Here is a 13,146-nt window from a genome sequence, read left to right as displayed (position 1 = left end):
GATGATCCGTTTTTGTCTTCACTGAACCAACTGTTATAAAGAGCTGAGAATGTAGCATACATGGACTTTAATACATTTACTTATTATGTGTCATAAACAAATTTTTATCGTGGACCAAGAGGTAAAATATGTTATAACTGTCCGATTTCGTTAAAGTTTTATATGTGGGTTAAAAACTCTTGCATATCCTTGTAAGAAGGTTAATATTGATATAGCAACTTCACTGGAAGTCTTATGTTGGATTCTATCAATACAATAGCTTTTTATTTAAACGTATTCCAGGAGACAGGAACAACAATTTTTATTACGTACTGTGTAAGATTCTTTTTCTAAATTGAAAAAGTGAGATAATTTGACAAAATTATAGGCATTTAAAGTTTAAATTAAGTGAATAATTTCAGTATTCTCACAAAATTCTCACACTTAAACTTCAAGTAGGAAGTAAAGTTAACATTACACTAATAATTTCTGTTTTATCCAAATTGCTATGTTAGCATAGCCTTGAGTTATTTTGATTTTGAGAACCACATATTGAAACCATCATCAAACTGTATCTTGTCTATATACAAACAAAGGAGAAGTACGTCATGCCATGTGTTGCATAATACACTTCACTAAGATTACGGTCAAAATGCAAGTCATACAATTCATTTTATTCTTGATATGCCTTGCAGATAGACAGACAGACAATAATATAGAAAATAAATTTTTCATCCTCTCGATGGACAAAAGAGAAATTGAGTCAGTGACAGGCTTCAATGACGCTCAGGCAATTCCATGCACCATCTTTCTTGTCTATGTAAAAATGAAGTTCAATGCAAAATTTAAAATCTACATATGAAGTCTTGAGGTATCTTGCCACATGATATGTTCCCATTTTTATTCAGTTCGTTAAGTTGGGTTTCATAGCAGTGTAATTCAGCAGTGTTTCCTAACTCTCTTTGTGAAGTAACCCAGTAAAACAAATTTTTCGATTACTTAACAGCAGTTATAGACATTTTAAGTAGAAAGTTTAGGCAATTGTGAAACCAGGCTCTAATAAAAACTGCTGAAGATAAAAATATGAACGTTTTGCAGTATGTATGTGAGTTAATCCTTTTAGTTTAATAGTTGTGTATTAACATTCTCATTTTATTGGAGGTATAAATTACTATAACTACAGGAAGCGACCCTTTTTTAATGATTTATGACTTGAAATTATATTTTTTATAAACATAACCGAGAACCGTTACTACCATAACTGCTCAAACTGCTTCAACAGTTTTACTTTGAAAAATAGTAAAAATCTCATAGAAACTGATCGATTGACGAGGTATGCATTTGACACAGAATTTAGGATCATGTTATAAGCTCGAAGTAAAACGGTTGAAGATAATTTTTTAATGGTATATATGCGAAAAAAACATCTAGACGAGGAATTTACTTGTTTTTACGCGTATGTATATAAAGATAATTTATTAGTTACATTGTTAAACTATTTATTCCAATCTGAAACCAATTCCAACCATTTCTATTGTTTTATGTTATTAAAAAAGAATGCAAAATTTTGCCCAGGTTGCGTAATGCGCCTAAGTTTCGAGTTCATTCCATCCATTGTATTTTCACATTTAACAATGTTTTGAATGGTTTATTTATTTGAAACTTATTAGTATAACATTATATACATACATCTTCATTGGGAATTTAATTAGATAAGTGTGCATAACTTAATAACAGCCTTGTAAAACTATTTGTTTGGTTATGATAGAGCTGAGAACTGAGACATCATATGCATAGGGAAGGAAGAGAGCACACGGCAGGAAGCGATCTGAAAATCTGAAGGCACCAATGTTTTTTTATTTTTTTTTAAATCAACACAGATTCTATATGAATACGTCTTTTACAATTTAAAAATGCTCAATCTTAAATATACTTCTCCCAGAGGGATTGACATATTTTTACTTACAAAACATATAAAATTGAAATTTTTTCTGTAACATTTTATACACGTGGAAAGAATTAACTCTTATTTTTCAAAATAAAAAATGTCAATACTTCCGGTCATATTTCACATACTTACTGTACAAATTTTAAATACTTATCAGTCGTTTTTCATGGGACCTGACTATAACATGGCCCAAAATGACTACTTCAAATGTATATAATTCCTCGTGAAGTAACCCAAAATATTTTTGTTGTTATGTTTTTGTCTTCAGGAAGGGTATCTTAAAGGACTGTGACTAAAAAAAATGTGGCACAGTCTACACGTGTAATTTGTAGGTTAAGAGAGAGTATCTGCAGCCCTTGCAGCTTATTCCTTTACCGCAGTAAACATTGGATGAATCCCCAGTGATAGAAATATTCAGGAAGAGATTGTCAATATCTTGACATTTTTTAACGTGCATGACGACCGTGATGTTTTTAGAAACTCATATGTCTATCTCTGTAACCAGCAAACACTTTTACTGTCTATTTTTTGTTGTAGGGTTGTGGGAGAGTCTTGTTTTAAAAATATACTTCATACGCATCAAAAATCTTGTAGATTTTTCAACATTTTTATTACATCTTAAAAATAATCCTGAAATTTTGTTGTATTTTATCACTGAAATACTCAAAAAGCATACAATTAACAAGAATAGCATTTGGGTGCTTATTAACAATAACTTTAATTTTACGATCAAAAATACATGCTCAAAATTATGTGAGCTTTAACATTGTTCTTACTGGGTAAAAGTCATGGTTCTTTCACTAAACAGCTGGCTTTAATTAAATAGAAAGACTGAAGCTGATTTATTTGTTCTTGATTAGGTCTGGCTTAAATTTTCATCAATTATCTGAAGTTTTGCCTATAATGTTTATATCAATATAATTATGTAGGTTCATTTTTGTATGCTCACAAAAGGTTAAAATACCAAAATTCAAAATTTGTAATATTTCTGCAGAGATCTAACAAATGTGTAATATAACATGCAGAAGAAGATTTTTGCCTGTTCCATAAAGAAACACTTTCAGATAGAATTGATGGCAGTAAAACTTTTCAGACAATACATTTTTATTTACCACATTCCAGCATATTGTTTTCTATCAGACACTGTAGAACAAATTTACATGAATCCTTTAAACTTTTAATTAGAAATTTCAACATATTTCTCAACAAAACATTTATTTTCTCAAAGTGATACGAAGATCAAGAAAACTATTGTGGCTAAATATCTCGCTATACAAGTTGAAAGTAAACCAGTTGATTCCATGTACTTTTGTACTTTTCCCCACTCTGCCTTCCCTGACATTCTTGACTTTCATATATATAAACCCAAAATTTGATATATATATATATATATATATATATATATATATATATCAAATTTGTTTTATGTCTCACATCTGGATTTTCTTATTTGATTTTTTTTATGAGATATATACCACTCACCCTTCTATCTCACAGATCCTCCCACTGGATAAGACCACCCAATTCTTTTATTGGTATTAGCATTTATTAGGTTTGTAATATAGAGTTATTGTATTTTTCTGTATATTTAGTATTTAATATAAATTAGAAACAATTAATAAATCTAGTCATCATTAGTTAGTAATCTTTAATTATTTAATTTAAGTATAAGCTTTTATTGGAGGGGTTTAAAGTTCACTTTTGAACATATGTTGGTTTTAAGTAAAAACACATGGTGTATGGATGCAATTTTACAGGTGCTGCTAGCAGCAGGGGCGGATGTGGATCATGCGGATGTAGATGGGTGGACAGCATTGAGAGCTGCAGCTTGGGGTGGCCACACCCAGGTATGATATTGTCATGTATTTTGGTTTGGATAATTGCTGTGTTAGTGATCAGTGTATTGGTAACTGAGTTGATTATGGAACAATCAATTTAGGCAAGAAAACTAATGTAACCACTTTTAAATATTATTGATAGAGAAAAAGTGCATCCACATTTTAGTTGGCCAACTTTTCAAATTTTGTCAAAATAGAGGGATCACAAAACTTGCAAGTTTATGGAACATTTGAAAATGTTAGCTTGGTTTTATGAAGATAGAATTGCTTGATTATAAAGGACATCAAGAATTCTCAATATCTTGACTACAAGGTCTGTTCAATAAGTATCAGGGAACTAGTTACCTGTATCCTCATCAGAGTGGTGGAGGGGAGTCCAACTGCTCAGCCTAGATAGAGGGATTCCCCACCACTCAGGCACACTTTAATTCAGTCACTTGCGGGCATGCATTGAGACAGGAGGTGTATATTTGTGACATGTGATTTTTTTATGGTGCTATCACGACAGTATAGAGCGGACCATCGAGCAATGCAATGCTGTGAAGTTTTGATTTGAGCTAGGGATATTCACGTCTGTGACCCTTGAACTCATTAAACAGGGTTAACAAGAGTTTTTAAGTGGCACAAAATATATTTAAGGAAGGCCGGGAGCTCTTTGAAGACGATCACCGTGTTGGACGCCCAACTACCGCTCGAACCGATGCTCAGGTGACCAAAGTGAAAACAATTTTGGTCTCTGACAGACATTTAACCATCGCCATTAATAGAGAGGAGAGCTGCCTTTCAGTTGGAACCGTCCACACCATTGTAACAGCTTTCACACTTTTAACGCAAATAATCAACAGTGAAATCAATGTTTGCACTGAGACAACTAATGGCACACTGGTCTGGTAGTGCGTAGGCATGTCCAATGATGAACTATGGTGTACTGTAAATTACTAACTGTGCTTACTTAGTATTTGCAGTCCAACACGTTTGTCACCTGAAGTACAGTACATGTTTTAATCAACAATTTTGATTATTTTAGAAAACAATAGGCCCATTCTCATGTTTAAAACCGTGTTTTTCTGTCAGTCCTAACAATCACTTAATCTGAATCGAGTTCGGTCCCAATTACTTAGGATTAGCGGGACTCCACTGTATTATGTTTTTATTGCAATCTGTCTTGCCATCCAATATATCAATACAAAATTTATTTCTCCCTTCTCTAGACATGTTTAAACAATGAGTAAATAAATTGTTTTTTATATATATATAAGTAGCAATAAGATTGATCATAATGTTAGATAATACTGGACTTTACTTTCATCCCCTCCATCTCTTTAGACTCAAGTGTTGCATTGTTTTAATAACCACAGTTCTTGCTCGTGCCGTCTGAATTGTTCATCAAATATTCAACTTATTGTTTTTATTATCATTTTCCATTTTTAATATTTTTATTACTTATCATTTTTTAGGTTCTAATATCTAAATTTTCATAATAGTAGGCACAACAAATGTTTCAAAGGCAATTCAAGCCTACATGGGCTGTACTACTGATATAAGCAAATTTACGTATAACATCTTTAAATTTTGTTAGTGCTGTAATTAATTATGTTTCCATATTTTATTTCTTTTCAAATCAAGAACTAATTTTACTATCTATCTAGTTCTATGTGAATAATTAATTTTATTATTTTACAATTAATATGAGGATATTATAATTGTTCATTGTTTTGTATAGAAATTTTAATTTTTGTAGATTAACTAGATAATTGAATGCAAACCACTTAAAAGCCAATAGTTTTCAAAAGGATAAACTGAATATAATCATACAACTTTTTTAGTTGTTTTAATTGTGCAACATATAATAAGTGTGAAGTGAGTGAAGATTTTGTTATCAAGCCAGCTAAGAAAATGTTCTGGATGTTCCTCTCAGGGCTCGATCCTTCAGTGAGCTCGGAGGATATAGTTACGTACTTGAAGTCGTTAAAAGAGTCTGAGACATTTGTGTGTGAGAAACTTGAGACAAGATACAATACATATAGCTCTTTTAAAATTGGAGTTTCTTATGCTTTGGGGGAGGAGCTTATGCACCCTAACTTATGGTTCGAGGGATGCATTATTGGCAAGTACCGGGCTCCTAGGAATAGGCCTAAGCCTTTTGTGAAAAGAAATGATTCTTTTTTGGACAGCAACAATCAGTCACTTCGGGCCACCTAAGTGAACCTAGTTCAGATCCCTCTGCAATTCAATATGTAGACTTCACAGTGGTTCACTGGAATGTTCAGGGTGTCCTTCATAAGATAGATGAAATTAGTCTTCTCTCTAACAAATTTGGCTGTCATGTGGTCTGCATATGTGAACATTGGGAGCATCGAGACAATCTTGCAGAATTGGTCATTCCTGGGTTCGTATTGGCAAGTGCGTATCATCGGCCTTCAGCTAAACGAGGCGGCACAGCAGTTTTTCTCAAATCTGATTTGAAGTTTAAAGAATTGTCTTTTCTTGTAAATCTCTCCGTACCTTCTGTGTGTGAAGTAGCGGCGGTTTATATTGAGAATTTAAATGTTATTTGTTTAGAAATTTATAGAGTTCCTGTATATGAAAATTTTGATATTTTTATTGAAAACTTGCATAATGTGTTAAATATTTTATCTGATAAAAATAAAACTGGTGCCTCGATTATTTTATGTAATGATTTTAATGTAGATATTTTAAGTGACAGCTTGCATAATAGGGTTTTAAACAACTTGTTTTTGAGTTTTAACTTGAGGAATACTGTGTATGATATTACTAGACCTAGCTTATATGGTTATTCTGTTGGTACATGTATTGACAACATAGCTGTATCTGTGCATCCTGATAGAATTTGTTCTGCTTTTGTGCAACCAATGGCAATGTCTGACCACCATAGCGTGGTTTTTAAAGGTAAATTGGATCCATGTCAAAATGATGTCTCAATTGGTAACAAAAATTTTAAAAGTAGGCCTAATTTTAAGATATCCAGATCAATTGATAATGTCACTAGTGCATATTTTGGGTTTCTGCTAAGCAGGGTTAACTGGTTGGTATTGTATACGTTAAGCTCAGTTGATGATAAGTTTGAGTTGTTTTTAGCTAAGTTTTTAGAAATTGTTGATATAGCCTGCCCTATTAAATACAGTAGGGTTGTTAAAAATAAGCCTAAAAAGCCAAACTGGTATAATGAGCAGCTTAGATTAGTGAAAGAGCAATGTTTGTTTATGTATGAATTGTTTAAAAATACTGGTCAGGTTTGTTTTAAGGATTCATACAGAGTTCTGAAATCAAGGTATAAATGCAATGTAAGGCAAGCCAAGCGAGCTCATTATGGTAATAAAGTTAAGAATGCTATAGATAAACCTAAAGCAATCTGGTCAATTGTAAAAGAAACCTTAGGTGCTAATGAATGTTCCTCTATTAATAAGGTTGATGTAAATTTAACTAGTAGTGGTTTTAATAATTTTTTCGTAAGTAAAGTTGAGTCTATTGTCCAAGAAGTGCCTCAGCAAATACATGATATGTCATACTATCTTGATAAGTTAAGATTAACAAGTGTCATTAAAGGTAATAATGTAAATTCAACTTTTTCATTTGGCTGTGTTAGTGTTGAACAGGTTCATAAAGCTATTTTATCTTTGAGTAATAGTTCATGTTTAGATGTATACAATCTCAACTCTCATGTTTTAAAATTGGCATCACCATTTATTGCTGAAATTTTGTCATACTTGTTTAATATCTGTATTGAAGGGTGTATTGTCCCACAATGTCTTAAGTTAGTGAAGGTTGTTCCCTTGCATAAGAAGGGTTCAACAGGTGACTATGTTAATTATCGTCCCGTGTCAATAGTACCTGTTGTATCTAAGGTTTTTGAAGTTCTTTTAAATAACCAAGTAATTAAGTATTTTGAACATAATAATCTTTTTTCCAATAGTCAGTATGGCTTTAGACCAGGGAAGAGTACCAGTATGGCGTTAGTTGATTATGTGAAGGAGTGTACAATTAATGTAGACGCAAGAAAATTTGTGGTTGGTAGTTTTTACGATATGTCGAAGGCCTTTGACACTATTGATCATGTGATACTTTTAAATAAACTCAAATTTTATGGATTTGATGAAAAGTCTGTTAAACTTGTTCATTCATATTTATCTGATAGGTTTCAATCAGTGTTTTATAATGGTTGCTTCTCTCAATACTTGGAAGTAATTACAGGTGTGCCACAAGGGTCAATATTAGGACCAACTATGTTTATTGTTTATATTAATGACTTGCCCTCTGCCCTTAATAATGTTTGTGTATCATCTTTTATGTATGCAGATGACTTAGCAATACAAATTAGTTGTTCAAATATAAATCTAGTAAATCAAATAATGTCTCATTTTAACTCTGTAGCTGAGGATTGGACTGCGGCCAATGGTTTATGTCTAAATAAAGATAAAACTCAATGTATTAAATTTAGTTTGAGTAACTCTATTGATGTCAATGATGTTAAGTTTTTGGGTGTGTTGTTGCAGTCAAATATTAAATGGGAGGCTCATATTGTAAATGTCTGTAATAATATTTCTAAAGGTACCTTTATGATTAGAAGACTGAAACAATATGTAACTCTAGATGTATTATTGTCAGTATATTATGCATACATACAAAGTCATTTATCTTATGGAATCATTGTTTGGGGCTGTGATAGTAATATAAAAAAACTTTTAATCTTGCAAAAGAGAGTTTTAAGAATTATGTGCAATGCTAGCTGTAGGACTCACTGTAAGCCTTTATTTAAAGATTTAGGTATTCTGACTGTTACATCATTGTATATACTACAGTTATTATTGTATGTTAGGATAAATTTAAATGTTTTACCTACAAATAGTTCAATTCATGATCATGATACTAGACAAAGAAACTTGCTTAGAATCAGGCAATGCAATTACCAAGCAACCATTAAATCAACATATGAAATGGGGATTAAAATTTATAATATGTTACCTAGGGAAATTAAATGCTTAGATGACAATAAATTTAAAATTAAGCTTAAGTCATTGTTGATTGAATTAAGTATCTATGATGTAAAAGAGTTCATTTTATATTGTACTAATTATTAAATACATTTATTAGTATCACTGTTTAAATATTGACGATGTCATACATGTATACAATGTGTTTATGGCAATAAAGAATTTGACTTTGACTTTGACTTTGTAAATAACATTTTTCAGGTTGTGGAAATACTAGTGGAAGCAGGTGCCAATGTAGACTATTGTGATGCAGACCAAAGAACAGCCCTTAGGGCGGCCGCATGGGGAGGCCATGACGAGATAGTTACCTTACTGCTCAGAGCTGGATCTGACGTAAGTACATACCAACATTTAGGAATACAAGTAAATGTACTTCTTAGAGAGAGCACTGGGAGAAAACTGTTAGCAGTATTAATGAAATTATCCAAATATTGTCTAGTATAATAATTTAGCATACAAGTATAATGTTTATATTTTAAAATTCTGTTTTATTTAGTTATGAGTCATATTCATAAACTAAGAGTCGCCACAGAAAATATAAACTCATAAGAAACACATTTTATTAGCACATTTAGCTACAAACCAACTTCACTTCTCTACATAATCGCCGTTCACTTGTAAGCATTTTTTGTACTGCTGCACCAGCTTCTTTAACCCCTCTACATAGAAGCTCGCCGCCTGAGAGTTGAACCAGTTGACAATGCCGTTCTTCAGCTCCTTTTCGGTTTCAAAACATTGTCCATCGAGCCACCATTTCAAGTGCAAGAAGAGGAAGTAGTTAGTGAAAATCTTGAATTTTCTCCTTAGTTTTGGCAGCAGTATGAGGACGTGTGTTATCGTGAAGAAGGATAACGCCAGATGACAGTTTCCTGTGTCGTTTGTTCTGGATCGCTCGTCTCAGTTTGTTGAGTGTTTCACAGTACACATCATCTGTAGCTGTTGTCCCACGTTCTATAAAATCTGCCAAAAACACCCTTTATGTCCCAAAAACAGTACCCATCAGTTTTCAACTTGTGTACGGAGTTAGGTTAAACTTTTTTGATTTTGGTGAAGAAGAGTGTCGCCACTGCATCAATTACTGTTTTGTTTCTGGATTGATGTAGGATATCCACGTCTCAACCCCAGTAACAATGTGAGAATTTTCTAATGCAGGACTTATATGTGTCTTTTCCAAGAAAGCTGTTCGTTGAAAAACACCAATGTATTTGATATTTTCTACCTTGTTCTATACTTAACTCTTTGACAAGTTTTGACATACGTGTTACATCGGTCACTTTCTGCTTTGTTTGCGTTTTGACGTACACTGGGTATTTTATGGCAATAAATAAAAAACAAGTACATTTTATAAGTAGTTTCCGGTTTTAATCATTTGAATCGCATACTCCGTTGTACAGAATTAAATGAGCATATATTTTTAACACTGAAATGATACTGATGAATAAAAAATTAGTATATTTCATTGTTCTTTGTCGTGATCCAGCTGTAAGCTGCTGAAGTCATTGCTTTTGAGTCAGCTGGCCAGTTATTGAACTGTACCGGTCCTGTTTACATTCTCTTTACATTGAATTTAGATTGTTTGAACACCTATCATGTTATAATAGTAATAATACATTGTGATTAGTCTTAGATGTATAATGCAGAGTTTTCAGTGTGTGTATTGATCCATTTCAATAGTCAGTGTTCAAGTGTTTTTTCTATTGCTGTAGCTATATTGTTTCTTAGGTTTCATAAAGCCTCAGTCAGTAATACAGTTCCTGGCACTTTAATTAAGAGTTTCAGAAAATCTCTTATCTGCAAAGTCTTTTCAAGCAAGTAAACGCCTTGTAGGCAAATTTATGGATCTTTACTGTTCGTTTGACTCAATATTTTGCTTTACTGACTATCTATATTAGTAATAGTCACTGCTTTTGATTGATAAATAGAAAACATTCTGAACAGATATATAGGCATGCCTGCAGTTTGCCGAAAAACAAACGGTCTTGCAAAGGTGTAGCTGTTCAATTATTACTGTTTATACGTTTAATCACTCTACCTGCAAAATTTCTTTTTTTGCTGTCAGTCAGTTCAAGTGTGACAGTTGTGGGTTTAAATTACATACTTGTTTAAATATTTCTGCATTCAAGGTAATTCAAAAGTAGTAATTTAATGAGTAATGACAGTCTGCTGAATAGATAATATATAAAATACTTTCTTGTTTAGTTTTCATTATCTCCAGATAATATGTACTCTGAGTTCTCAAGTTCCCTCAACTCTAGATTATAAACTGACTGTACTGCCGGCCTTGATTTAAGTCCCATAAGAACAATGTTAAACTTCAAACATTTTATGTCCTTATGTTTTTGTTGTGGAATTGTGGGAGATGTCTGATTTTAAAGATGTTATTAATATGCATCCAAATACTTTTTTAAAGTTTTCAATATTTTTAATTGGTTTTACAGAAAAATATGTCAAAGGTTTTTGATTTTATGATTTAGTCAAAAATTATACTCTTTACAAGAAAAAAAGTGTTTGGATACGTATTAGTTATATATCTTTCATCTACCATAATTCCATGACCAAAACTAAGAACATAAAAAAGTTTGAGGTTTAATATTGTTTATATGGTGTAAAACTCACTCATTTCACTACAGCCGGCTCTTAACAGGATGATTTATATAAATTCACAAGTTTTTCAGATGTAGCTGTAAATTTAAAAAATAACAGTACAAAAAGTTATGATATATTAATATACATAATTTTATGTATTGGGAAGTCACAGATACTTAGAAATTAATAATGGTTTCATCATGGTAGATGAGAGAAGTTTCTCTCTCCTGTTCTTGTAAATTACATTGGTAACTTATGTATTCTAAATGGACTATCACAAGTGACCAATGAAATAAGTCTTGCTGGTTTCATTTCTGATTCTGTTAACCTTTCTGGTCTGGAGTCTTACTTCAACCTGTTTTCACTCATTTTTGTACAGTGCTTGCGTACAAGGAGAAGGATATACATTTATTTGAGAGAGACTTATATTAATATTGATTGCAAATAGAAAGTGTAAACATTTTAGAGTACATAACGAATTTTACCCTATAGAAACACACTAGCTTGATTATCCTATGTGTTTAGTAAAAAACATAGCCAAAATAATAATAGAAATTAATTTGAGTCTGTTTACTGGTTTATACTTGAATAATATTTTGGTCTTAAATTATTAGTAGCATAGTCATTACGTTTAGTTAAATTTTGTCTATCACTCTGATTTTTCATGCAGATTCTAGGTGTAACAATTAGCCTAGATGTATACTTTTTTATAAATGAGTGATTTTTTTGTATTATAAGTTATACTTGTTAGGTGACTACTAAAAGAAAATGACTAACAAGTTCTAGTATAACATAATAAAATGTTATTTATAGTGCAGTCAGTGCATTGGATAAAAATGTTAGAATTATGCTGTTTGTGGTCTACATAATTTGTGTGATGAAAATATGCATGTAGACATAATTTCAATTTGTTCATGTACAAGTATTATAATAGAAAAAGGTAGTAAGTTGTGGGTTTTTACAGCAAGGAGTAATTTGCGTGTAAATGATTTCAAGGCACACCAATACTCACTGCTTTCTATAAATTACTTTTACTTGTAAAAAAACTCTGACAAGAGAAACCAGTTGTGTTCGATTATAGATCTGAGAATTCTGAACACTACGAGTTTCTTCCTGTACTGTGCAGTACAGTTATTGTTGTGTGGTTGAGAGTTGTGGGAGTTTGCTAATGCCGCAACTGGCGCACCAGGCAGATACCATAGCAGAGTGGGAGTTTAGTGGTCTGCTGCATGCCAGCATTCTTTTGCCTTGTCTCTTATTATATTAACTTTTTTTTTCTCCATTTTGGAGATTATGTATAAAAAAATACTAAGTGACTTGGAATTTAAACAAATACGAGTTTGCGTAAACTTTTAGACCTTTAAAACATATAACAGATTAATTATTTAGCTGAACTGATTTTACTGATGTGAAAAAAGTACAATAGTTCTCTGTGCAAGTTCTGCTTCAGCTCTAAATAATCAGCCATTACCCTGTACAATTTACATCCTGCAATAATTATTATGATGGACGTAGTATCAGTATGAACCAATTGTTTGATATTGTAATAGGCCAATTAATAAGATTGCATGATGCATGTGTCATCTGTCTGAAAGCAATCCAGTTAATAAGCAACTGAATAATAATAATTAATATTAATTCACTGATTGTCAGCAAACTCTTAGACAAATATTCAATTTAAGAGAGAATTTAGTTGTAACAGGTAAAGGAAGACTGGGCCCAAAAGGTTGACAGAGCAGAGTCCAGAATACTGAAATATCAATTGGTTTACTTTGATTGTGTC

The 13,146-nt window shown here is 32.0% G+C and overlaps 1 protein-coding gene across 2 annotated transcripts in view; it reads left to right on the top strand.

Moving 5' to 3' along the window:
- The window catches only part of LOC124369294 (ankyrin repeat domain-containing protein 50), a 74,767-nt gene that overhangs the window by 15,715 nt on the left and 45,906 nt on the right, over nt 1-13,146 (top strand). For both annotated transcript variants that reach the window (XM_046827227.1, XM_046827226.1), the window contains exons 7-8: nt 3,685-3,774; nt 8,979-9,110. In XM_046827227.1, the coding sequence (XP_046683183.1) occupies nt 3,685-3,774; nt 8,979-9,110 (222 nt within the window). The remainder of the gene's footprint in view (nt 1-3,684; nt 3,775-8,978; nt 9,111-13,146) is intronic.

The sequence above is a fragment of the Homalodisca vitripennis genome, chromosome X (genome assembly GCF_021130785.1).
Source record: "Homalodisca vitripennis isolate AUS2020 chromosome X, UT_GWSS_2.1, whole genome shotgun sequence".
NCBI classification, from domain to species: domain Eukaryota; kingdom Metazoa; phylum Arthropoda; class Insecta; order Hemiptera; family Cicadellidae; genus Homalodisca; species Homalodisca vitripennis.
The sequence above is the reverse complement of the archived record's forward strand: the minus strand, read 5'-3'. Positions and strand labels throughout refer to the sequence as shown.